The sequence below is a fragment of the Mus musculus genome, chromosome 10 (assembly GCF_000001635.26).
Source record: "Mus musculus strain C57BL/6J chromosome 10, GRCm38.p6 C57BL/6J".
NCBI classification, from domain to species: domain Eukaryota; kingdom Metazoa; phylum Chordata; class Mammalia; order Rodentia; family Muridae; genus Mus; species Mus musculus.
The window spans coordinates 85,175,497-85,198,879 of NC_000076.6; the positions used below are offsets into that span (position 1 = coordinate 85,175,497).

At 43.6% G+C, this 23,383-nt stretch overlaps 1 protein-coding gene across 4 annotated transcripts in view; it reads right to left on the bottom strand.

Annotated features, from left to right (window-relative positions):
- Positions 1 to 9,558, bottom strand: part of Cry1 (cryptochrome 1 (photolyase-like)) — a 53,355-nt gene extending 43,797 nt beyond the window's left edge. The window contains exon 1 of one of the 4 annotated variants that reach the window (NM_007771.3): positions 8,818 to 9,558. In NM_007771.3, coding sequence (NP_031797.1) covers positions 8,818 to 8,975 — 158 coding nt within the window. In that variant the 5' untranslated portion in view covers positions 8,976 to 9,558. Of the gene's footprint in view, positions 1 to 7,846; positions 8,764 to 8,817 lie in introns of those variants that run through there. The other 3 variants (XM_011243349.2, XM_030244860.1, XM_011243348.2) reach the window with 3 other exon arrangements.
- Between the last annotated feature and the right edge of the window lie 13,825 nt (positions 9,559 to 23,383).

Here is a 23,383-nt window from a genome sequence, read left to right on the forward strand (position 1 = left end):
AATGGCTCTATTTGTTCTGTAACTAATAAAACTCATGTAATTAACTTCCACAGTGAAACATAGTATTTGGGGCAACTTAATCTATTCCCAGGCCAGATTACTCATACTTGGCTACAGAATAAACTCTTTTCTTCCCTTTGATGTGAAAGATGATTTTTTAAAAATAACAGATGTAATATTTAAAGCCCCTTGAGTCTCTGTCATTTTATAGTCCTAAGAGAAAAGCCAAGAACACACAAGTTTCTATTATTTTTTCTTCCCCACCCCCTGCTTTCTTGCCCCACCTCTCCGTCACCTTTTTTGAGATAAGGTTTCTCTTTATAACCCAGGATGGCCTCAAACTCTTGAGACCCCTCTGTCTCAGCTTCTCAAATGCTAGGTCTACAGGATGTAGTCTCTACTCTCTATGAAGTAACACCAGAGAGTTAAGTGGCATAGTGTGTGACTCCCTTACTAAATAAATCTGTCTTAATTCACAGGTATCTCAGGCTCATTCTTAATACCTAGTCATAGGAATCAATCAACCAATCTATCTTTCACCCTTCCCTCTCCTGTTGGCCTGCTCTGTGTCTCTAGATGGTTTTACTCACTTTCACGTGGAACCCATCTTTAATAGCAATAAAGCAATTATGTTAGCTTCTTCTTGATTAGTTGTTTCTTTCACTATATTCTTAATTACCTACAGTCAAGTGAGGCCTCCAATGCCAAATAGAAGTATCAGAAACTCACAGATTGAAATAACTTTTATTGACCTATACTGTTAAAATTATTTTCTTAATTATTGCTAATAACTTCTTAGGCATTATACTTATCTATGGTTTTATATTTGGTGGTGTTTGCAGGCACCTGAGAACATCTCGAAAAGTATACCTGTAGCTAAGGGAACAAGCGAATTCTTTTCTTTTTCTCTCTCTCTCTCTCTCTCTCTCTCTCTCTCTCTCTCTCTCTCTCCCTCCCTCCCTCCCTCCCTCCCTCCCTCCCTCCCTCCCTCTTGTGTTTTGTGTGTGTGTGTGTATGGGTGGGTGGGTGGTGTACAGGTGTGTTCATGCTTGTGTGTGTGCATGTACATGGTCAGGTGTTTTTTTAGATCTCCTTATTTAATAGAGATGTCTCTCTATTATGTATCCCTGCTGGCCACAATGAACTCACAGAGCACCTCCTGCCTTTGCCTCTTAGAGCTAAGATTAAAGGCTTATGCCACCACATCTAGCACTTTATTTTTTAATATAGGTTTTCCCACTGAACCTGGGCTAATCTCTCAGTATCCGGCTGTCTCCATGCACAAGTGGTGAGGAAGCTGGAGATCTAAACAGATCTAGTGATTGTGCAACAAGTACTTTAACTCCTGAGCCATTTCTGTAAGTCCTGCTCTTTGAAAGTCTCGTGTGGTTCAGGCTAGACTCAAATTTCTTATATGGTAAGGATGACCTTGAACTCTTCATATCTCCAACTCCCAGGAGCTGGGATTACAGGTATGTGTCACCATTAAACCCTTTTTCTTAATGGCATACATAATATGAACCCATGTCTATTTCCCAATTCAAACTTTATTTCCCACTCAAACTTCTACCTTTAAATGTGCAAAAAGATATATTTAAAGTATTTACACAATATTTAAGATGTACTTTCTAGTTGATAGATTTTTTTTTAAAAAAAATCTTTGTACTATTTTGATTTGCTTAGTTTCTGTTATAAAGAGTATTTTCATAAAAAAAAAACAAGTCATTATTTTAAAGACCCTGAGATCATCTAAATCTTAAGACTATTTTATTTAAAAATCCAAGGAATAGCCAGAGTGGTGGGTAGTGTCTATCTATGATCCAGGACTCAGTCTAGGGTAGGAGGGTTACTACAATGTCATTTTGGCTATATAGTGAGACCCTATCTCAGAGCAAACAAATGATTAGCCTCCCCCAGTGTGCAAAGAATAAAAAGAAATTTAGAGAAAAGGAAAATAATTTAAGGCAATTTCTGGGACTCAAAAATATCAAAAAATGGTACATAAAATAGTGATCATCAAACAGTTAAAAATTCAGTCAATTCCAAACAATTATGACGAATGTGGCCATAGAAGTTTAATGTAACAGCTGAAAATACTTGAGAAATAAAATATAGACCAAAAATTTGGAGACAGAAGATAGAAAAGAAACTATATTACTAGGTTCATATTACTGATGGTAAAGTCAAAGACACTGCTTAATTCTTAATTGTTAAGAAGAAAAAATTAGCTTGGCAGTGGTGGCACACACCTTTAATCCCAGCACTTGAGAGGCAGATGCAGATGTAGATGGACTTCTGAGTTCAAGGCCAGCCCAGTCTTTAGAGTGAGTTCTAGGACAGCCAGGGCTATACAGAGAAACCCTGTCTTGAAAACCCCCCAAAAAATAAAACAGAAAGAAGAAAAATTTAGGTCCAAATATATAGTTAGAAATGTAAAGTAACCCCTAGTAGAACAAAAGGAAAAAAATATAAAATTGTCAATCTACCAAAAAGGCCAATAAAGAATAAAATTCACACAAAAATAGATAAAAAAGAAGAAAAATATGGAGGAAATAAGGCAAACATAAAATTCTAAAGGGAATAATAACAATAAATGTGAAGAGATCATATTTTTCTATCAAAGGTTAAAAACTCAAAAAAAGCAGTTATTCATTTATGCTATAGAAGTCATTCAAGCGGAACCTGGTAGCACAGGCCCGAAATCGCAGCTACTTGGATGGCTGAGGCAGTAGGATTCCAAGTTCAAAGGAAACCCCAGCAGCTCTGAGATATTATCTTGGAAAATTAAAACGAAGGCTGGAGATGTAGTTCAGCCATACAGCATATGGATAGCATCCTGACACCCTCTTCCCCCCAAAAAAGAAAGATCAAGAAGAGGAACCAGCACTTAAGAAAAAAAGGCAAGGCAAAGATAAATCAGATAAATAAAAACAAACACTATTCAAAGCCAAAAGCCCGCAAATAGGAGTCCATAGGAGGAATACATACAATCCACTGTTTGCTTTTTCTATGGTATCTTAGTCAGGGTTTCTATTCCTGCACAAACATCATGACCAAGAACCAAGTTGGGGAGGAAAGGGTTTATTCAGCTTACACTTTCCACATTGCTGTTGATCACAAAAGGAAGTCAAGACTGGAACTCAAGCAGGTCAAGAAGCAGGAGCTGATGCAGAGACCAAAAAGGGATGTTCTTTACTGGCTTGCTTCCCCTGGCTTGCTCAGCCTGCTCTCTTATAGAACCCAGGACTACCAGGCCAGAGATGGCACCACCCATAAGGGGCCCTCCCCGCTTGATCACTAATTGAGAAAATGCTTTATAGCTGGATCTCATGGAGGCATTTCCTCAACTGAATCTCCTTTCTCTGTGATAACTCCAGCTTTTGTCAAGTTGTCACACAAAACCAGCCAGTACATATGGCCTGAAAGCCATTTTTATATCTGTAAAGGGTTGCATAAAATATTCATGAATATAAAATAAAAATATGAAATACTCATGGTTTACAAAGCCTAAAATATTCACTGTGTTAAGTCTTTAAGACTTAAGATAATCGCTCTGACAACCTCTCCATCCCTCTTTGGATATTTTGTGCAATTATAAAAGAATTACCTAAGACTGGAAAATTCATAATTTATAGAAATTTTGCTCACAGTCCATAAAGTCCAAGATCCAGGAACCAGAATCTGGCGAGTGCCTCCTTTCATCCCATGGGAGAAGGTGGAAGTGTAAGACGTGCAATGGGAATACAAGAGAGGAAACGCATTTTTAGTATCACAGCCCTTCTGATCTAGTCACCTTTAAAGAGCCACCTCTCAACACTGCCACAGGGAGGATCACGTGTCCATCCAGCACATGAGCACTATGGAATACATTCAAATCAAAGCAGCTGCCAACCTGGCCCACGCTATACTCTAGATGGGCAAAAGGTGTGAGATGGCCTGACTCAGAGGAGGCCTCGGTACGCTAAGGACATCACACTTTACTACACATACTATCACCACTTAGCATGTCACTAAGGTTTCTTTGGCAAGTTGATAATTGGCATGTACAACTTTTATATGATTACATAGTTGAATTTACCAATTTCTTATTTTTGTTTTCAAGGATATACACTATAAAGAGGTTCTCCACATCAACAGTATTTTGTTTTTGTTTAAATGTATTACTTTTGAGTTTACATATTACATTTCCAAGAAATGAGCTTCCCTTAGACACTCCTGTGACCATGAGAAGATGATAAGACTCTAACAGCAAGATAGCAGAGCTGAGATTAATGGAGGGAATTCCGGAAGCATTGGACAAATAGAGGAAAGAGAAGGAGGGCAATGGGCAGAAGTAGGTAACAGAGCTTTGGAAGACCTTGAAACTCTCTTCTTGCTGGGAAGACTCAGTTGTACTCTGCTGAACCCTAAAGAATACTTACAACTGAGGAAGTCCACTATCTCACCATCACCCTACACTACTAGAGAACAGAGCCTGGGCAAAGAATACAACACATTATTGTCTCTGCATATGAATTCAACTTATCTATGGGGTAAGGCACTGTTGTGTCCAGCAAATACCCACTACCTCTGGCTCTGACAACCTCTCCACCCCCTCTTCAGAGGTGATCCTCAAACCTAAAGGAGAACAAAGAAAAGAAAACCTTATAAATCAGATACTGTTGAACCCCAATTTTCTGTAACTTAGATTAAGAAATACGGTAACAGCCACACCCTGAATTGTTATGACCTCCATATAAATAAATAGTCACCTCGTATAAAAATCGCAGTAACCCTCCTTCTTCCTTTATCTCTATGCTCCCTATACTGCATAGTGCCTCTGGCAGATGATGCTGGTCCAGGCTTGACAGCTTCTAAAGTTACCTACCCATCAAGCAAGAGATCTGAGATGCTTTTGAATATCACCAAGCATCCTTTTGTTTCTGACTTAGAACTAGTTTTTATGAAGAAGGAATGATGGATTTTATTAAGTGTTTTCAACATCTCTGGAAATGATTTCTTCCTTTGATCTACTTAATTATCAATGGCTTACATGAGTGTACTTCCAGTATTCCAGTATTATCCTAGCATTCTTGAAATGATTCTAAGGTGTATTATCTCAGAAGTGCTGCTGTGCTCTATTTAAGGAAGCTCAGTGTGGTCTCCTTAGATTCTTGCTGTGCTCAGGGACCACCTGTACAGCAGTGACTTAGCCCTTCTCAGAGCCCTCGAAGTGCTGCTGCTTCCTCTGAGCTAGGTCTGGCTATATCCCTGTTGTAGAGTTATCAGACTGGGCCATCACACGACCTCACAAGACCTGGCTATTACCATTCCTCCTGGAGAAAGAGTAGGGCTCACAAGGCTCATGAGACCCTCACCAGGCCATCCTCTTTCTGAGGATGCTGTCTGATTTGACCATGCTCCAACAGGCGGGATCTGGAGAGAAGCCTTTCCTTGTTCTGTCACTGCCCTTCCTGAGATGTCAGTAGATGTTCCTTTACCTCTCTCTGGGAAAAGTCACTCAACAAACCTAACTATGAAACTATGTGGACCCTGGACCTCATGCTTTTTGTAAAGGTACTCTTTTTAATAATACTGTTATTTATTATTTTTATAGGAGGTTGTCCACCCTCTCTCCCTTCCTCCTCTCTTCTTGCTTTTCTTCCTTTCCTTTCCTTTCCTTTCCTTTCCTTTCCCTTCCTTTCTTTCTATAGCATCTTGCAATGGAGCACAGGTTATCCTCCTGAGCCCTGGGATTACAGATGTGTAAGAGATTACATCATGTCAAGTAATGACCAGCAAAATAGAAAAAGTTAGCAAACCTTAGACCCAAAAAAGAGAAAAATCCAATTGTCTATTAAGAAAATGAGAACAGAACTACAGAACTAACAACTGTGGTAATTAAAATTTAAATTAATTTAAATGTGCTATGTTTTTCAGTAATATATGTAAGGACAGAAGTTGTAGACTAGAGACATTTGAAAATATATGGATAATAAAGTTAAATAATCAAACTAGTAAAGTGTATCGAAGATGACCTACATGTTTCTTTTTCTCTTTTTTCTTTCTTTCTTTTTCTTTTTCTTTCTTTTTTTTTTTTGAGACAGGGTTTCTCTGTGTAGCCCTGGCTGTCCTGGAACTTACTCTGTAGACAAGGCTGGCCTCAAACTCAGAAATACGCCTACCTCTGCCTCCTAAGTACTGGGATTAAAGGCGTGCACCACCACTGCCCAGCTGATCTACATGTTTCTTATTGAAATCATATACTAGAAAGTAAAATGGGCAAGTATGCAGGCACATTTGTAAATTTAGTTCTTAGTACATTAGTAGATGAAGAGGTCTTATATGTGATATTACACCTGCTGTGGTCTGAATGTTGATTTCCATTCCCAGAATTCTTACGATAAAACCTAATCTCCAAAGTGATGTTATCATGGGACAATCAAGTTAGGAGAGTTCTACCCTCACCAGTGTGATTATTCCCAAGGTCAGACCTGTGAGAATCTTTTCAGTTCTTCCACAATCTAAGAGCACATAGAGCATGTATCTACGAAGTGAAATGCCCTTACTAGAGATCAGATGTACCAGTGCTTTGATCGCAAACTTCTCAGCCTCTAGTACTGAGAGAAATATGTCTTTTATTTGTAAATTACTCAATCTAAGGTGTTCTGTTACAGCAGCCAAACCAAGTAATGACACCAAATATTCATTTACAAAAGCTTCCTAAGAAGGTCTAAGACGCAATGATGAGCAAGTGGTTTCAGAGCTCAGAAGTCTCTGTATCATCCTACACTGGGTAATGAAGGTACCACAGGGAAAAGTGACATCTGGGCTGAGTTTCGAAGAGATAAGTAGACTTCTGAAAGCTCACAGTTAGCAGGGCAGTGGTGGCGCACACCTTTAATCCCGGCACTCGGGAGGCAGAGGCAGGTGGATTTCTGAGTTTGAGGCCAGCCTGGTCTACAGAGTGAGTTCCAGGACAGCCGGGGCTATACAGAGAAACCCTGTCTCAAAAAAAAAGAAAAAAAACAACAACAACATCAACAACAACAACAAAAAAAAAACAAAACAAACCAAAAAACAACCAAACAATAACAACAAAACCCCTCACAGTTTAATAGCTATTCATGGAGGTTTTCTGACAAAAACCTTCCAGTAAGTTTTAATCACCTCTGTGCCCACTGAGATACCCTCCTGACTCCCCAGGACTAAGTCACCACTAACCTGCTCTCCATCCCTGTGTACTTGCCCATTGTGGATAGTTCATATAAGCACAATCATCAAGTATGAAGTTTTATGACAGCTTCTTTCAGCTAACATGCTCTCATGGTTCACCTACACATTTCATGGCATTTATCAGTATCTCATTCCTTCATGGCCAAGCAAGTAACTGGTGCATGGATACACACAACAGGAGGCCCATTAATCAGCCGGTTGGCACGAGGGCTGTTTTCACCTGTTGACTGTGATAATACAGCTCTTTTTGTTCCGCTCAACCCCACAACCAACTTGCCGGCACATCCACACAAGCCATTCTCCAAGCTTGCACCCGGAAATGAACGTCTCCTAAGCGGTGTCCACACTTCTTATCCAGCTTCAATGCCCGATCAGTCACGTTCTCAGAATCCCAACCAAAGAAGGTTTTTTTTCTAACTTACGTTAGATGACATCACTTCTCTGCTAATACCCTTGTACTGCAGTCATTTCCACTCTCCTGGGGTAAAGTCACAGACCTTAGTGACGGCGCATAAAGCTCTAGAATCTGGCCCCCGTTACAACTATAACTTCATCACCTAGTACTTTCCCCCAGAGGTTTTGCTCGTCATTCTGGCTGGCTGTTCCTTCCAAAGATCAAACCCATTCTCACCTCAGGACCTTTCCCTGGAATGTTCTTCCCTTAGACAGCTGCATCCCATGTCTTCAAATCGGCGACCACTTTCTCCACACATCCTAGCTGTGGTAACTTCCAGTGAGCTACATCCCCAGCTAATTAACATTGTTTTAAATTGTGTCCCCATCCCTATTCCTGTTTACCTCGTCTTTTCTTTGCAACACGTCTCATCTCCAAAAGGACTACATACGTATTTTTTTCTTGGACATATGCCTGAAGAGGGCAGACTTCTCGTTCACAGCTCTATCCCTCATATCCAAAGACACGGCTGGCACATAAGCTATCAATATTATCTGCTGAACTAATGCTTTCGTTTCATTCCGCCACACAATCGTCTATCCTGTTTTCCCAGGCACAGCTCACAAAATGTCCGGAGGATTTCTTCCAGTCGCAATTCCCTAGAAGGATTATACTTTGCCTCGAAAGAAAAACTGTGCTTTGTCTTGTCAACCACAAGGAGGAGTTGAGAGAGAGAGTTGGGAAACCAGCTAATTCTTTCCCTTGCTTTTCCTCCTCTAACCTCAAGGGGGAAGAAAGCTGGATCCGGAGCCCGCTATAATAAATGAATGGTTTTTCTCCACACTATGAGTTACCTAGACACACACGTCAACATTAAAGATTACAACCCTTTCGGAGGCCTAAGATATCAAGGCCATTATGATCTGGGAGTGTTTAATTCTCCTCCTAGTTATTTCTCGCAAATCAGGGAAGGCGTTCCCATCAACACAGACACATAACTTACCGGTAAAAGCTAAAGTGTTTCAGGGTCGTCAATAATCTCTACTACTAAGTCTGTACTATTTAATATTGACCACATCTACAATTCTTTAACGATGTAGGCAATTCGGTCCCTGGACTAAAACCAAATCTCAGATCTGACACTAACGCATCGACACCCGACTCGCGCACACCGCGATCGATTGATTTCCCAAGCGCTTCGGACTCACCGCCACCTGTTGATGCCCACGTTGGAAGAGCCGGCGAACCAGGGGTCGAGGATATAGACGCAGCGGATGGTGTCGGCGCCCTGGATGCACTCCTTCAGGGCGGGGTTGTCGTGGAGCCGGAGTCCCTTTCGGAACCAGTGCACGGCGTTCACCCCCATGCTCGGGGCGCGGCGGGTCACCCCGACTTCCTCTACCGAGAGCTTCAAGGGAGGGAAGCCGGGCTCATAACCGACACCTGCGCTTCCAAGAAAACCTCCTCACCCGAGGAGTGGGGAAAGGGCTGCAGAGAGGGGACGGGAGGAGGCGACGCCGAGGCGGGGCGCGGAGGTGGCGAGCGCGCAGCTGGCAGATGAATGGAGGCTGCCGAGGCGCCGGGATCCACGCGCGACGTCCTTCAGGAGCCCGCGCCCAGCGTCCGGAGGACACGCATACCTTCCAGGGCCTGAGACCCCCGGAGCGCAAGCGAGCGCGCGGGGCCCGAGCCGCCACGACGGCCCGAGCTGGTCGCAGCAGCCCCGGGAGGCTCGTCACGGAAACCTCGCCCAACCGAGGCGACCCGCGAGGAGACGGTGGCGCGCCCGAGGCGGCCTCCACGAACGGACACGAGCTCACGCGGCCTCCGCGCGACGCGGCCTGTGCGTCCCGGAGTGGGCAGCGAGCTCGGAGAGCGCGGGCTAGAGCTCCAGGCCGCGGGACGCTCGCCTGCCGGTCACCGGTCCCGAGGCTGCCCGGGTGACTCCGCCGCGTCAGCGGCCTCCGCCCCGCCCCCGGCTTCTCATTGGGCGGCATGCACCCCACGTGACCACCGGCACCTCACGTTTCTGAAGTGTGTTTACTACACTGGCTCAGACCCCCGCGTGCGCCGCCGCGCCCGGTGCTTCGGGACCGGTTGCGATCGCTGGGCGCTCACGACCTGAGTTCTCGCGTGGGATCCGGACTCGCAGCCTCTGCGGGTCTCCTGAGCCCCAGGCCGCTCGCGGGGGCCACAGGCCGCGAGAAGGGGGAGGAGGCATAGTTCTGCTCCCGGGGCCGGGAGCCGCCTCCATTGGCCGAGGCTCGCGGGGACCCGGATGAGCACGGGGCTGCGGGGAGCTCGCGGGCGCGCGCTCTGCCGGGCACGGCGCGCGTGCGCTGCGCTCTCGCGGTGGAAGAGAAGAGGCTAGGACGCGGGAGCGCGCCCAGGGCTCTTCCTATGGGTTGTGTGGAAGGTCTGAAGCCAGTTCCGTGTGCCCTGAGAGTTATTGCTGGGCTGGGTGAGAGGCAACCGAGGCACAGTCCTGCCTCTCACCCAGCTTCAATCAGGTGTTAATCGGAGTCCCCTGCTCTGAAAGGAGCAGAAATCACGCCGTTAGCCTTTTTTACTGTTTGGGGCGGGCACCTTTGCCCAAGCTCTGGAGAAGACAGGTCCGATCTCAGATATTCAGCATTTCATAATACTGTAGATACATCGTCAATTTATCAACTCTAATCTATTACATGAAGTGTAGTTTAGAAGGTATTTTGATTAGGTTTTTGGGCTTTTTGCTTTGCTTTTTTTTTTTTTTTTTTTTTTTTTCTTCAACTGAAGTTAAATGGGAAGAGGAACCTTAATTGTAGTAAAGACTTCCATCAGGTTGCCTGTAGGGAAGTCTGGGCACTTTCTTGATTAATGAGTGATGTGGAAGGACCCGACCAGTGTGTGTGGCGCCACCATTAGGCTGGTAGCCCTAGGCGGGTTGTATATGGAAGCAGGCTGAGGAAGCCACAGGGAACCAAAACGGCTTTCCTCCATGGCTTCTGCTTCAGCCCTCTATCTCCAGGTTTCTGCTTTGAATTTCTGCCCTGACTTCTCCCCACGATGGATTATTAACTGTAAACGGCAACAAACCCCTTCCTTCCTGGCCAAGTTGCTTTTGCTCATGATGTTTTATCAAAGCAATTGAAGTCTAATGAGAACACAGGGCCACATGTGCATCTTTACCAGACTTCCTAGCCATAACCTACAGGCCATGCCTTAGACATACAATGCCCTTTTTGTTGAGACGGGGTCTCGCGGAGCCCTGGCTTACCTTGAACCTGCTGTGTAACTGAAGATGGCTCTTGGTTTTGCTCTTATCCCTGAGTCCTAGCATCACCTATGTGCATATATTCATCCAGGGTTATTTATGTATTTATTTATGGAGACAGTATATCATTAAGCATCTAGGCTGCCCTTAACTCACTTTGCAGCTCAGGAAAGCCTCAAAGTGAGCTTTGGATACCCCTTGCCTCAGCTTCAGGAACACCTGGTGTCCTAGGCCGGTGCATCCAGGGCCAGAATAGCAGCCGCTTATTGAATGAAGCAGGTGTGTTCCAAAGAGATGACATGCAAACCTAACCACAAAACCCCAGCCCCCTAGTGGAGTTTATTATCTGTTTCTTATTCTTTATATGTGCTGGGTTTTCCTCTGATAGAGGAATGCTCTTTGGGATCTACATTAACCTTTGAACTACTAAAGTATGTCTCCTCATACTGTAGCTTCAGACCCAAATAAAAGGCTCCCTAATTTTTGAAAATATTCTTTACCTCTAGTACAAATATAGCGTCTCCTGCCTCCTGGGGCCCTCCAAGCACATGTGTGATACATCACTTGTGGCTTTGTTACAAAGACTAATAAAAACTTCTTATAATACCCATCTATGGGCTGGAGAGATGGCTCAGCGGTTAAGAACACTGACTGTACTTCTAGAGGTCCCGAGTTCAATTTCCAGCAACCACATGGTGGCTCACTACCATCTGTAATAAGAACTGACACCCTCTTCTGGTGTGTCTGAAGATAGTGACTGTACTCATAAGCATAAAATAAATAAATAAATAAATAAATAAATAAATCTTAAGAAAAGAAGTTTTTTTTTTAAAAAAAATACCTAACTATATTGCTTCATAAATACCAATACTTACCACTATATAAAAAAGTCTCTGTGTCCCTTCGAAGTGAAACTTCTCAAGGACAAGGTCTCTGCGTCCAACTTTATTTTTGTGTGCCATCAATACTCAGTATAGATCTTCACATGTGTAACTGAGTGAGTGTTCATTGATCAATAGATGAAGGATCAAATGAAGGAAGAGTTGTGGGGCACCCGTATGTCTGGCAAAGTTAAAAGGAGGAAAGTACAATGATAGTTACAGTGTCTCCTTCAAATTCTTACAACGCCCCTTTACTTGTGAAAAAGGTCACATTTGGAAACAAGATCTTTAAAGATAATCAATTTAAGATGAGGTAATTATTAAGCTGTTCCCTAATCCAATGTGACAAGTACCCTCCAATAAAAGGTAAGTTTGGGCATGAAGACAGACATGCGTGAAGATTGAAATTATAGCGAGCCACAAAGCAAGGGACTAGCAGACACCAGCAGAAACCTGGGACAGACTTTTCCTTAGTGCCAACATGGCTCTCTGGAGGCCTGCCTGGACTTCTGGCCTCTAGAACTGACACAATCAATCCCTGCTGCCCAATAAGCAGCACTTTATTATAGCAGCTCTAACAAATGACAGAAGGAAACTAGCTTCAGTAATGTAGGGAGCCATTGTCTGAATGGTCCTCTCTATCTCCGCTTTGGCCGCTGGAGTAGGAGCTTCCCCTTTTCTCTCAGTTTCTTCAGAAAGATTTGAAAGTATGTGCAGGAAAACCATAGAGACTTAGCACGTAGTCCCTTGTTGTAGAGAGGCACAATTATTCTGTGCTCACTCCCGGGACCTTCTGAGTCTCTCAGCACCTGTGCAGGAGGCCTGGGAATGGAGCTGTGTCTCCACTTGGATTGTGTTGTATTCCAGGACTCTATTTTTGTTTGTTTTTTTTTTTTTTTTTTTAAGATACAGTCTCTTGTTTTCAGCAGTTTGAAAGGAAGCAGACTGTGTCTAAAGATGTAAAAACTGTTTTCAAGCATCCAGATGAGATGGTAGGAAGAGAAAATTGATCTGTGTAGTGTTGGCTTCTGCTTATGTGGTTGTTCATTCAATGAAGATAAATTTTTAAACAGTGCGTAGGTGGTTCTGTAACTTTAATATTGAAGAATTAATCTGTTATAAAAGCACATCAAGAGTGCATTCCTCAAATACAACAGGGTTTTAGTGGCACATAGAGCGTGACTTTAGTACATTTGGATCGGGGGGTGGGGGTGGGAACTGTCATTTAATGGCAACTACAACTTATTGATCATTTAGTACGTGCTATGTCCTATATACAGCATATCAGTAATATTTGTGATTTTTTTCCTCTGTAGCATGTTTTATGGATATTACAGGGTTGTGCTGGAGCATCATGGAGAAAGTAGCTTTCAACTTCTTCATACTGAAAACCAGTTCCACGTCTTGGCAATAACTTCTCTGCATTTCATATAGTCAGTGGATGCCCGAGTTGTGACTTCCTTAACTGTCTTGCTGGTCCAGTAAGTGTTCTAAGATGCTCTGGAACAAAGCCAGGACTGAGAACAAGAGGAAGATCCTCATGGTGGCTGCAGGGACACCCTGTGTCTGCGGATTAGTAACAAGACACGTTAGATATCATCTATATAATACTATTAGGGTACAGTTAAGTCTCATGGGGTAAGTTAAATCTTATTGATAAGAAACTGAAACTCCAGGACATAAGTAATAAAGCTGGATGAAAAGCCCTAATCGTTTCTGAATCTACAGCCCATCACCGACCCTCATTCTTTTAGAGTGAATTATATGTATAAGCATTGTCACCAGCTGACCATGGTGTCTCACGCACCTGAGGTAAGAAGATCACTGTGAATTCAGGACCAGCCAAGGCTACTTAATGAGGCCCTGTCTCGAACACACACACCGTGTAAAGAATTACCGGTGACATTTTTGTAGGGTCTAACATGAAAGTAGTAGAAAGAATATAGGACCAAGAGGAAGAGACTGCCTTAGTCTCTTGCCATTAAATACTGCAGGATTGCTATGATTTGGGTGTGGCTTGGTCTTTGGTGTGGTGACATAAGATACAGAGCCATCTCTCCAGTCCTACAATAAATTCTTCTAGAGACTATGCTAATACTTACTGGTCATGTCTAACACCATACTTAATTGACACATCAGTTATCAATTATTGCATTTTACTTCAAATTCACCTTTCATTGCCTTTGCCTCTGGCATCTTATTACACATTGAGAGGGGAAGGCAGTGAAGGAAACTTGAGACGGGTGGAGCACCTCTTCTGAGTTCTGGTATGCTTCTGCGCTGCTGCTTCTGCGCTGCTGCTGCTGCTGCTGCTGCGTCTTTTTTTGATCCCTACTCCATGGTTAGTAGAAGCCCTTGGAGAATGGACACGTAATGAACCATTTTTTTTTTTTTAATCAGATTTCAGTAGCAGGCCGGTTGGTGGCTTCCCAGTGGGTCTCGCAAACATCCTGGAAGTTGGCTGTCCAGCCTCAGGTGAACTACCTTTTGGGAAAGTATTCCCTGTGGTCACTACCAGCCGTGGCATTCTGCCTACAAGCCTCAGAGTGGTGAGTGTGGAGAGGAAGTTCTGTCTAATCTCCTTATCATCCATTGTCTGTAGCCACACCCTGTCTAGTGAGGTATAAATCCCACCCTGGGGGAAGATCCTTGCCATCAGGTTTCCAAATGTGTCCTTGGTACTCACACACAGGTTTGGGGTGGCTTGTTTTGTTTTTGTTTTGGTGGGGGGGGGGTTGTAGTTCTAATTGCTGAGATAAACCCACAGCTCCTTTTATTAAACATTCCCCCGTTTGATTTGGCAAGTCATCATCTTGGTCTCTTGGCCATACACTGACGCAATCCATAGCTGACCCAGTTTATAAGGACGTTGACAGACTTCTCCCTTGTTCTTACCTCCTTGCTGACTGGATGCATTTAGAAAGTGTAAATAGTTACAAATGTAGCAATATGATCTTGTGAAATCCAGTGTTTTCTTCCTGCCCCACACAGACTTTTTGCTGTTGTTGTTCTATGATGATCTCCATGCAGGTCATTGGATATGAGTCCAGACCATTAGCGTTTGTGATCTGCTCTGATCTTGGGGCAGCCGAACTAGAGGACAAAGTCTTGTTCTGAACTCAGGCCCTGGCCCAGGTGGGAGTGAGGAATGATTTTCTGCTTCCCACTCTTGCCCCAACACCATGTAACACTCTCCATGCTGGACGCTGCTATAAGTATAAGGAAAATGAGGTAAAATCTTATCTGGAATAAGAAGGTAATAGCTTACAACTTTTTAAAGTATCTAGGATCAGCTCCAAGTTATCTAGATAAATGTAGGGTGATCTAAGGCTAGAAAGGACTTATGCCAATTTCTATCTGAAATCCGGAGGCCAACGTTCATGGAAGAGTTGCCACTGGAGAACAGAATGTGTGTGTATGGAATGCCACCATAGGACAGAGGAGGCCTGGGAAGCCCAGCCAGACTCCCAGCTGCTAAGAGAGCAGCCAAAGTTTTCATCTTTATTGTTTTTGCTTTTAAGTTTTATTTTATGTGTTTGAGTATTTTGCCTGTGTGCATGTATGTGCACCATCTGCCTGTCTGCTGTCCCAGGAAATGAGAAGCCAATTTTAGATCCCCTGGAACTGGAGTTACAGATGGCTATGAGCTGTCATGTGGGTTCTTGGAATCAAACCTGGATCTTTAGCAAGTGCTCTTCATCTCTGGGCCACCTCACTAGCCCCCAGTTTGTTTTCTGAGACAGAATCTCATGTAGCCCAGGCTGCATCAACTCTATATAATAGATGATGACTTTAAAGTCTGCTTCTCCTGCCTTCACCTCTGGAACTCTGGGATTACAGGTGTGAGCCACCATGCCCAGGTTATGCGGTGCTGAAGTCCAAACCCAGGGTTTTATGCTTGCTAGGCAAGTACTTTATCATTGTAGTTTTTTCCATGTCTACCCTTCCTCAGAGGTGTGAAAGTCAGCTAAAATAGAAAACAAAAACAAACAAACAAAAAAAAAAAAACACAAAGAAAACACAGCAATTTAAAGAGTTACACCAAAGGAATGGTATGGCACAAAGGGTCACAAGGAACTGTGACTAGCAGCCAGAGAACAACATAGATATTCAACAAATGCCAGCCTGGAGAGATTATAGCTTGGGGATCAGAAAGTGCCACCTCTAAATCAAACTGCAGCACAGACCATCTTCCTCAAGATGTGATATCCATAAATGGCAAGGAAATAGAATGGGCCTAGATGTTCATTGACAGGTAATTGTATAAATACAATGGGATTTTATTTAGCTGTAACAAAATTATGAATGTTCAGGGAAGTGGATGGATATGGCAATTATTATATTAAGTGAGATGACTCAGACTCAGAAAGACAATTATAGCTACCTACCTGTCTGTCTGTCTGTCTATCTATCTATCTATCTATCTATCTATCTATCTATCTATTTTTCTGCAGGTGTAGATCTCAACATAGTTATGAAGTTATAAAGGGGATCACTTGATAGGAAAAGAGGCATGGAGGCATGGAAGGACAAACGAATGCACATTATGGTAACTGAAATACATTACACTTAAGAATGTCAAGCGATACCTAATACATGTTTGCTAATTAAAGGAACAAAAATGGAGGTTAGAGGGATGGCTCACCCATTAAGAGCACTTGCTGTTCTTACAGAGAACCTGGGTTCAGGTCCCACCACCCATATGGTCGCTTACAACTGTCTATAACTGCAGCTCCAGGGCATCCCATGCCCTCTTCTGTTCTATATATGGTTCACAGACAGACAGACAGACAGGCAAAACACTCATATAGATAAAATAAATAAAGAACCGAGAAGTAATGTCCCTTAAGCACCTGAGCTCTTGGGAGCTACCCTAAAGAGGAGGGAAGGGAATGCTTTTCACCATTAATGGAGTTTAGTCTTGAAATAGCAAAAAGAGAGAGGGGGAGGGGAAGAGGAAAATCGGGAGAGGAGGAAGGGAAGGAGGAAGAGGAGGAAGAGGAAAAGGAGAAAGAAGAAAAGGAGGAAGAGGAGGAGGAAGAATGAGAAGGAGGAGGAAGAGGAGGAAAGGAGGAGGAAGAAGAGGAGAAGGAGGAAGAGGAAGAAGAAGGAGGAGGAGAAGGAGAAGAAGATTCTTAAGTGGAGCAATTGTCCATCATTCCTGTAGTCTCTGACACAGGAGGATCATCACAAGTTCAAAGTTAACTTGGGCTACATAGTGAGTTTCAGGCTAGCTTACACTACAGCATGAGAGAGACCCTGTTTCAAAAAAGAAATGCTGAAGCAACTGAAAAAGCCCAGAATTGACCAGTTTTGAACAGTGAGAGGACTGCAGCTTTAGGACAGACATTAAGCTCAGGATCTCATGTGGTCCAAGCTGGCCTCGAACTCACTAACATAGCTACGGATGGCCTTGAGCTCTTGATCCTTGTGGCTTCACACCCTAATGCTCATCTGAAATGAGATAACACCTTGGATATTTTTATCTAGGCTCAGCTTCAGATATCTGTAAACTCGGGGTCACCTAAGGACAGAAAAGACTTGCCTTAAGCACCTCTCCTCCTCTCAATTTCATTTCTCATGCTCTGCCTCTACTTTACCAAGCTGACAAGGAATTTATCCATTATTCTTAAAGTGTCCCTTCTGCTTCCTGGGGGGATATATCCAGGCTTATGTCACAAGAGGTACCCACAGTTTGGGGGCCCTCAGCGTGTCCTTACTCTGCAGATATGCCCGTTGTCTCCCCAACAACAATCTTTTCAGATTTGGTTGCTACTTGCTGACTTTGAATGGTATATGATGCACAGTAATATTTTGTTCTGATTAGATTGGGTTTACTGCTCACTTTCCCACCAGTTCTGGCAGTGACCTGTCATCTCCTAGGGCCACTGCCACTGTGCACTGGGGAACTCTGTTCTTCCTATTGCTGGTGGCAACTCTTCCTAATCTTTGGCAATCTGGAGGCCACTTCTTGGTCCCCTGAGGTATTTCACTCCTGCCTTCACACCCTCTTTTCTCCCTAGCAGTAGAAAATCTTTAGTTAAGCATTGGTAGGTACGGTGCAAAAACACAGCTTTAACTGGCTGGGGTTGGGGGTTAAACTGACCGTGGGGGGAGGGGCATTATTTCAAATAACTGAAAAATGGAGAAGTAAGGCTTGTTTCAAGCTGTGGGACAATCAAAAAAATCTACAATATATCCTTGTATTTCAGTACTGACATAACACGTGTTCTCAGCCCCACTCAAGCATGGCCCACATGGCCAATAAACAAGCTCTCCCTCCCAACACTACCAGATAATTATTAACAAGCAAATTAGCACATGTTGCTGTTTCAAGCCATTGAATTTGTGTAATGGTTACAGAACAATGATAGGAAATCACCACTTGTGAAACTGAGGGAAATTGTAATATGTATTGATAAGTGTAAGATTAATGATAATGGAAGGTAAAGGCATCGTGGATTTCACAGGCAAATGGATGGAACTTGAGAAGATCATCCTGATTGAGGCAACCCAGTTCCAAAGGGACATGCATAGCATGTTCCCACTTATAAGTGGATAATAGTTATAAACTTCAGGTACCATGTTACACTCCACAGAACCAAAGGAGCTAAACAAGAAAGAAAGCCCAAGTGAGGAAGCTTGAATCTCACTTAGAAGTGGGGATAAAAAGAGGCAGATGGAAGGAGGAAACTGGGAGGGAGGGGGAACAAGGAGAGGAATGGGGGGTTCAGGATCAGGTTGATGGGGGTGAGGAGGTGGGGGACATCTCCAGGACAAGACAGAGACCTGGGATAAGGGAGGTGCCTGAGAATCAGTGGGGGTGACCTTAGCTGTGACTCACTACATTGGGGATATGGAACCTGAAGAGGCCATCTTCTGTAGCCAGGCAGGAACTCCAGTAGAGAGATAGAGACACCAACCCATCCACAAAACTTTCAACCCCAAATTTATCCTGTCTACAAGAAATGCAGGGACGGGGGATAGAACAGGGACTGAGAGAATAGCCAGCCAATAACCAGCCTAACTTGAGACCCATCCCATGAGCAAGCACAAATCCCTAAACTATTAATGATACTCTGTTATGCTTGCAGACAGGAGCAAGTTGTCCTCTGAGAGGCTCCACCCAGCAACTGATTCAGACAAATACAGACACAGCCAAACAGTGGATGGAGCTTAGGGATTCTTATGGAAGAATAGGAGGAAAGAGATAGAAACTCCACAGGAAGACCAGCAGAATCTACTAACGTGGACCCTTGGGGCTCTCAGAGTCTGAACCACAACCAAAGAACATACACGGGCTGGACCTAGGACTCCCCACTCACGCAGCTTGGTCTTTATGTGGGTCGTGAACAACTGGAATGGGGGCTTAAAAGGCTGTTGCCTGTATTTAGGATATGTCTGTCTTGTCTGGCCTCAGTGGGAGAGGAAGTGCCTAATGTGCTAGGGTTGGGAAATACCCAGGGGCAGGCAGGGGGGCACCTGCTCAGAGGAAAAGGGAAGTGGGATGGGGAAGGATTGTGGCAGAGGGTGACAGAGAAGGTGGAAGTGAACAGGATGTAAAGTGAGTAAGTAAAAAAATTAAATTTAATTTAAAAAAACAATGAAAGCTTTTCGCTACTAGTTTTACAGCAATATATAATTTTAGAAGCTTCTAGTGTTGGGAACTGAGTTGGGACCTCATACGTGCCAGACAAACACTTTTAGCCTTGCCCACAGTACCTTTTAAACAGGACAAAATCATAATCTGATTTTTAAAAACGTATTTTTGGCCAGTCATGGCGGTGCACACTTTTGAACCCAACACTTGGGAGGCAAAAGCAGCCGGATCTCTGTGATTTTTTGAGGCCACCCTGGTCAGTCTACACAGTGAGTTCCTGGCCATACAGGGCTACATAGAGATACCCTGTCTCAAAAAACAAAAAATAATTTTTAGTTTTTATTTTAAAGTTTTTTTAAAAATATTTTTTGGAGAATTTTATATACAGGCACTGTATTTACATCATTTCTACGTATTTTGTTCCCTGATCCAACTCCTTGTATGCCCTTCTACTCCTCAAATTCATGACCTCTTCTTAAATTATTATTATTTGTGTGTGTGTGTGTTCGTGTATTTAGAGCTGATGGATTGAGATTAGAGAGTCTATCAGGCGGTCTTATCCCTACAGAACCCAAGTCTTCCTTTTCAGCAGCCACTGTAGCCCTGCAGCTTTCTCTGGAGCTGGGTCCTTTGTGAAACTTCCCCAGCCTACGCTGGCATATCAGCTGCCATTGCTATCATGTTAGTCTTGCTTAGGCAACCATACTGTTGAGATTTCCTGGCTTCAAGGTCCTGGTCATATATGGAAGACTCTATCATGTAGCAGGCATCCTGGTCCTCTGGCTCCTTCAACCTTTCTGTCCCCTCGTCCATGGCTTTTCCTGGGTCTTAGGGCAGGGGTTGCACTACAGATTTGGGTTGGATAACCAATGCCAGCTACTCTCTGCATTTTGACCAGTCATGGACCACTGCTGCAAAAAGAAGCTTCATTGATAAGGGCTGGGGACTACACTTATCAGTGGGCATCATGATAAGTACTTAGAATGCAGTTAGAAATTATATTGGCTTAGGAAAATGGAAAATTCACCTGTACAGTCCATGGCCTCTCCAGCCACGAGTATTTGCTTGCTTTACAGCATCAGGAACCAGGAGAGCATTCCCTCCTACCAACTGGGACTTAAGTCCAATTAGGCAGGATTTTAAAAAAGGGTTTATACATTCATATATTATATGTTGAGCACGTTTTTCCCCACTCTCTACTACTCTTCTCTTTGACTGGTCATCTTTAGTCTACTAGATAGTCTAATTTGTACATAAAAATCAAGGAAACAAAAGTGAAAGAAAGCATATGGTGCCTGTTTTTTCTGAAGTTGACTGAATTCATTTCACATGATTGTATCCAGTTGTACCTGTTGTGAAGCGCTTTAAAAGTCAAGGATGAGGAGAGACATGCATCTTGGAACAAAACAAGACGATTTCTTCTCTTTGCTCCCCTGAGCCTTGTGACTTGCTGCTGGGTGGTCTCACCAGACCCTCGGGCAGCGTCATAGCTCTTCCAACACAGGTTTCCTCCATTGGTTTTCCTTTGTTTGAAAGGGTTAGAGCAATTTCTTGCTAGATCTAGCAGTATAGTCTTAGATCCTGCTAACTTGGTGTGATGGTTTGTATATGCTCGGGCCAGGGAGTGGCACTATTAGAAGGTGCAGCCTTGTTGGAGTAGTGTGTCACTGTGGGTGTGGGCTTCAAGACCCTCAACCTAGCTGCTTAGAAGCCAGCCTTCTGCTAACAGCCTTCTGATGAAGATGTAGAACTCTCAGCTCCTCCTGCACCATGCCTGCCTGGATGCTGCCATGCTTCTGCCTTGATGATAATGGACTGAACCTCTGAACCTGTAAGCCAGCCCCAATTAAATGGTGTCCTTAGAAGATTTGCCTTGGTCATGTCTGTTCACAGCAGTAAAACCCTAACTAAGACACTTGGGAAGGTGAGGCAGCAGAATCAGAAGTTCAAGACTTGCCTGGGCTTCTAGATAAATTCAAGACCCATATGGGTAAATTAACAAGACCTCGTCTCAAATAAAAAATAATGAAAAGGGTTTGGTGGTAAGGAAGGCAATTATAAGGGTTAAGTGGGACAGACAGGTAGTGGTATATATGCTTGAATGTGTCACAATGAAGCCCATTGCGATATACACCAACCAAAACCATTTGAAAACCCAGGAGAGGGCTAAGAGTGTAGGTTGGTGATAGAGAGCATGTCTAGCATGTGTGAGACAATTCCCTGTACTGGTTTTTTTTTTTTTTCTAAGTGAGAGAGATTCTTTTTTCATGCTTAGTGCCTCATCAATTCAATTGCTAACATTTATTGCACCTTCCAGGAGGAACCTGGTTAAGAAGCCACCAAATCCGTTTCCAGCTGAGACAGCAGATGACTTTAATAACAGGGTTATTTTCTGTAAACGTAAGTTTTTAAATTTTTTTTGGTTTTTTGTTTGTTTGTTTTTTCGAGACAGGGTTTCTCTGTATAGCCCTGGCTGTCCTGGAACTCACTTTGTAGACCAGGCTAGCCTTGAACTCAGAAATCCGCCTGCCTCTGCCTCCCAAGTGCTGGGATTAAAGGCGTGCGCCACCACGCCCGGCCAAGTTTTTAAATTTTAATCAACCATTAAAACACATTTCTTAAAAATGAACTTTCAAGATACATTTTTTCTCTAATCTTAAAAATCATACTTCCAGACACATGTCTTCATGAACACAAATACGTTTTCATCAGCTTTCTGGTTTTGATGGTTTCCTTCATTTACTTGGCTAACCTGGGACTCATTCTGTTGACCAGGCTGGTCTTGAACTCAGAGATCCGCCAGCCTCTACCTCCCGAGTGCTGAGATTAAAAGTGCAAGCCACCACACCTGGCCCTAAGCTTTTCTTAAAGTCTTTTCACAAGTTAGCAGCTTAGTTGGGTGGGGTCTTGCTCTGAGGCCACCACTCCCCTATCCCACCTAGCATTAGGCTTTTCTTTAAATCTGTTTATACTTCCTGCTGCTCCTTTTCTGCTCAGACTGCACACTTTGCATTTTTATCGCTCTTCTTGCTCCTCTTCATTACAGGGCTGCATGAGACTGACCAATAATAGCCACACAGCACAGCTTGTTTGGAAATGTCCTCTTCTTGTTTTGTTTTGTTTTGTTTTGTTTTGTTTTGTTTTGTTTTTGTACAGGGTAGAAAGCAGACACATTCTTTGCCAAAAATATCCCAAGAAGAGTCTCTAGGCCACACAGTAATATTTTCGTTTGTAATGTCTTGAGCCAGGCCCAGTTCAAATTACCCTTACCACTATTGTCTTTCATGTTCCTATTGGTATGACCCATTAAATGGCTTTTCTCTTCCAAAGTCAAAGTATTGTATATTCCTCTAAACAAAAGTATGGCCCAGCCCATTCCAGCAGTACCCCTGTTCATGGTATCAGCCTCTGCCTTTCTTAGGATTTCTATAGCTGTGAAGATATAACATGACCATGATAACTCTTATAAAGGGAAACATTTAATTGGGGCTGACTTACAGTTCAGAGGTTTAGTCCATTATCATCATGGCAGGAAGCATGGTGGCACACAGACTGACATGGTACTACTGGATCCGCAGGCAGCAGGAAGAGAGAATGAGACTGAACATGTCTTGAGCATCTGAAACCTCAAAGCCCAACCCATTGATACACTTCCTCCAAGAAGGCCACACCCACTCCAACAAGGCCACACCTCTTAATAGTGCCACTTCCAGTGAGCCAATGGGGGCCATTTTCATTCCAATCACCACTGTTGGGAATCTAATATTTGTTACAGACATAACCCTGGCCCTGGCACAGCGAAGTGGGCAAGAGTGCTGAAAAGGACGTGAGCAGGGTATAATGGCACACTACCATGATCCCAGAACTTGGGAGGTCGCACCAGAGGTGTATCAGGAGTCCAGGGAGAGCCTGAGCTACATGAGACCCTGTGTCAAAAAACAAATCAGAAAACCAAAATGGGGGGTTGTTCATTAGAACATGGGAATCTGTGGGGAAAGGACAAGACTTGCACAAACCAAAATGCAACTGAAACTAAGACG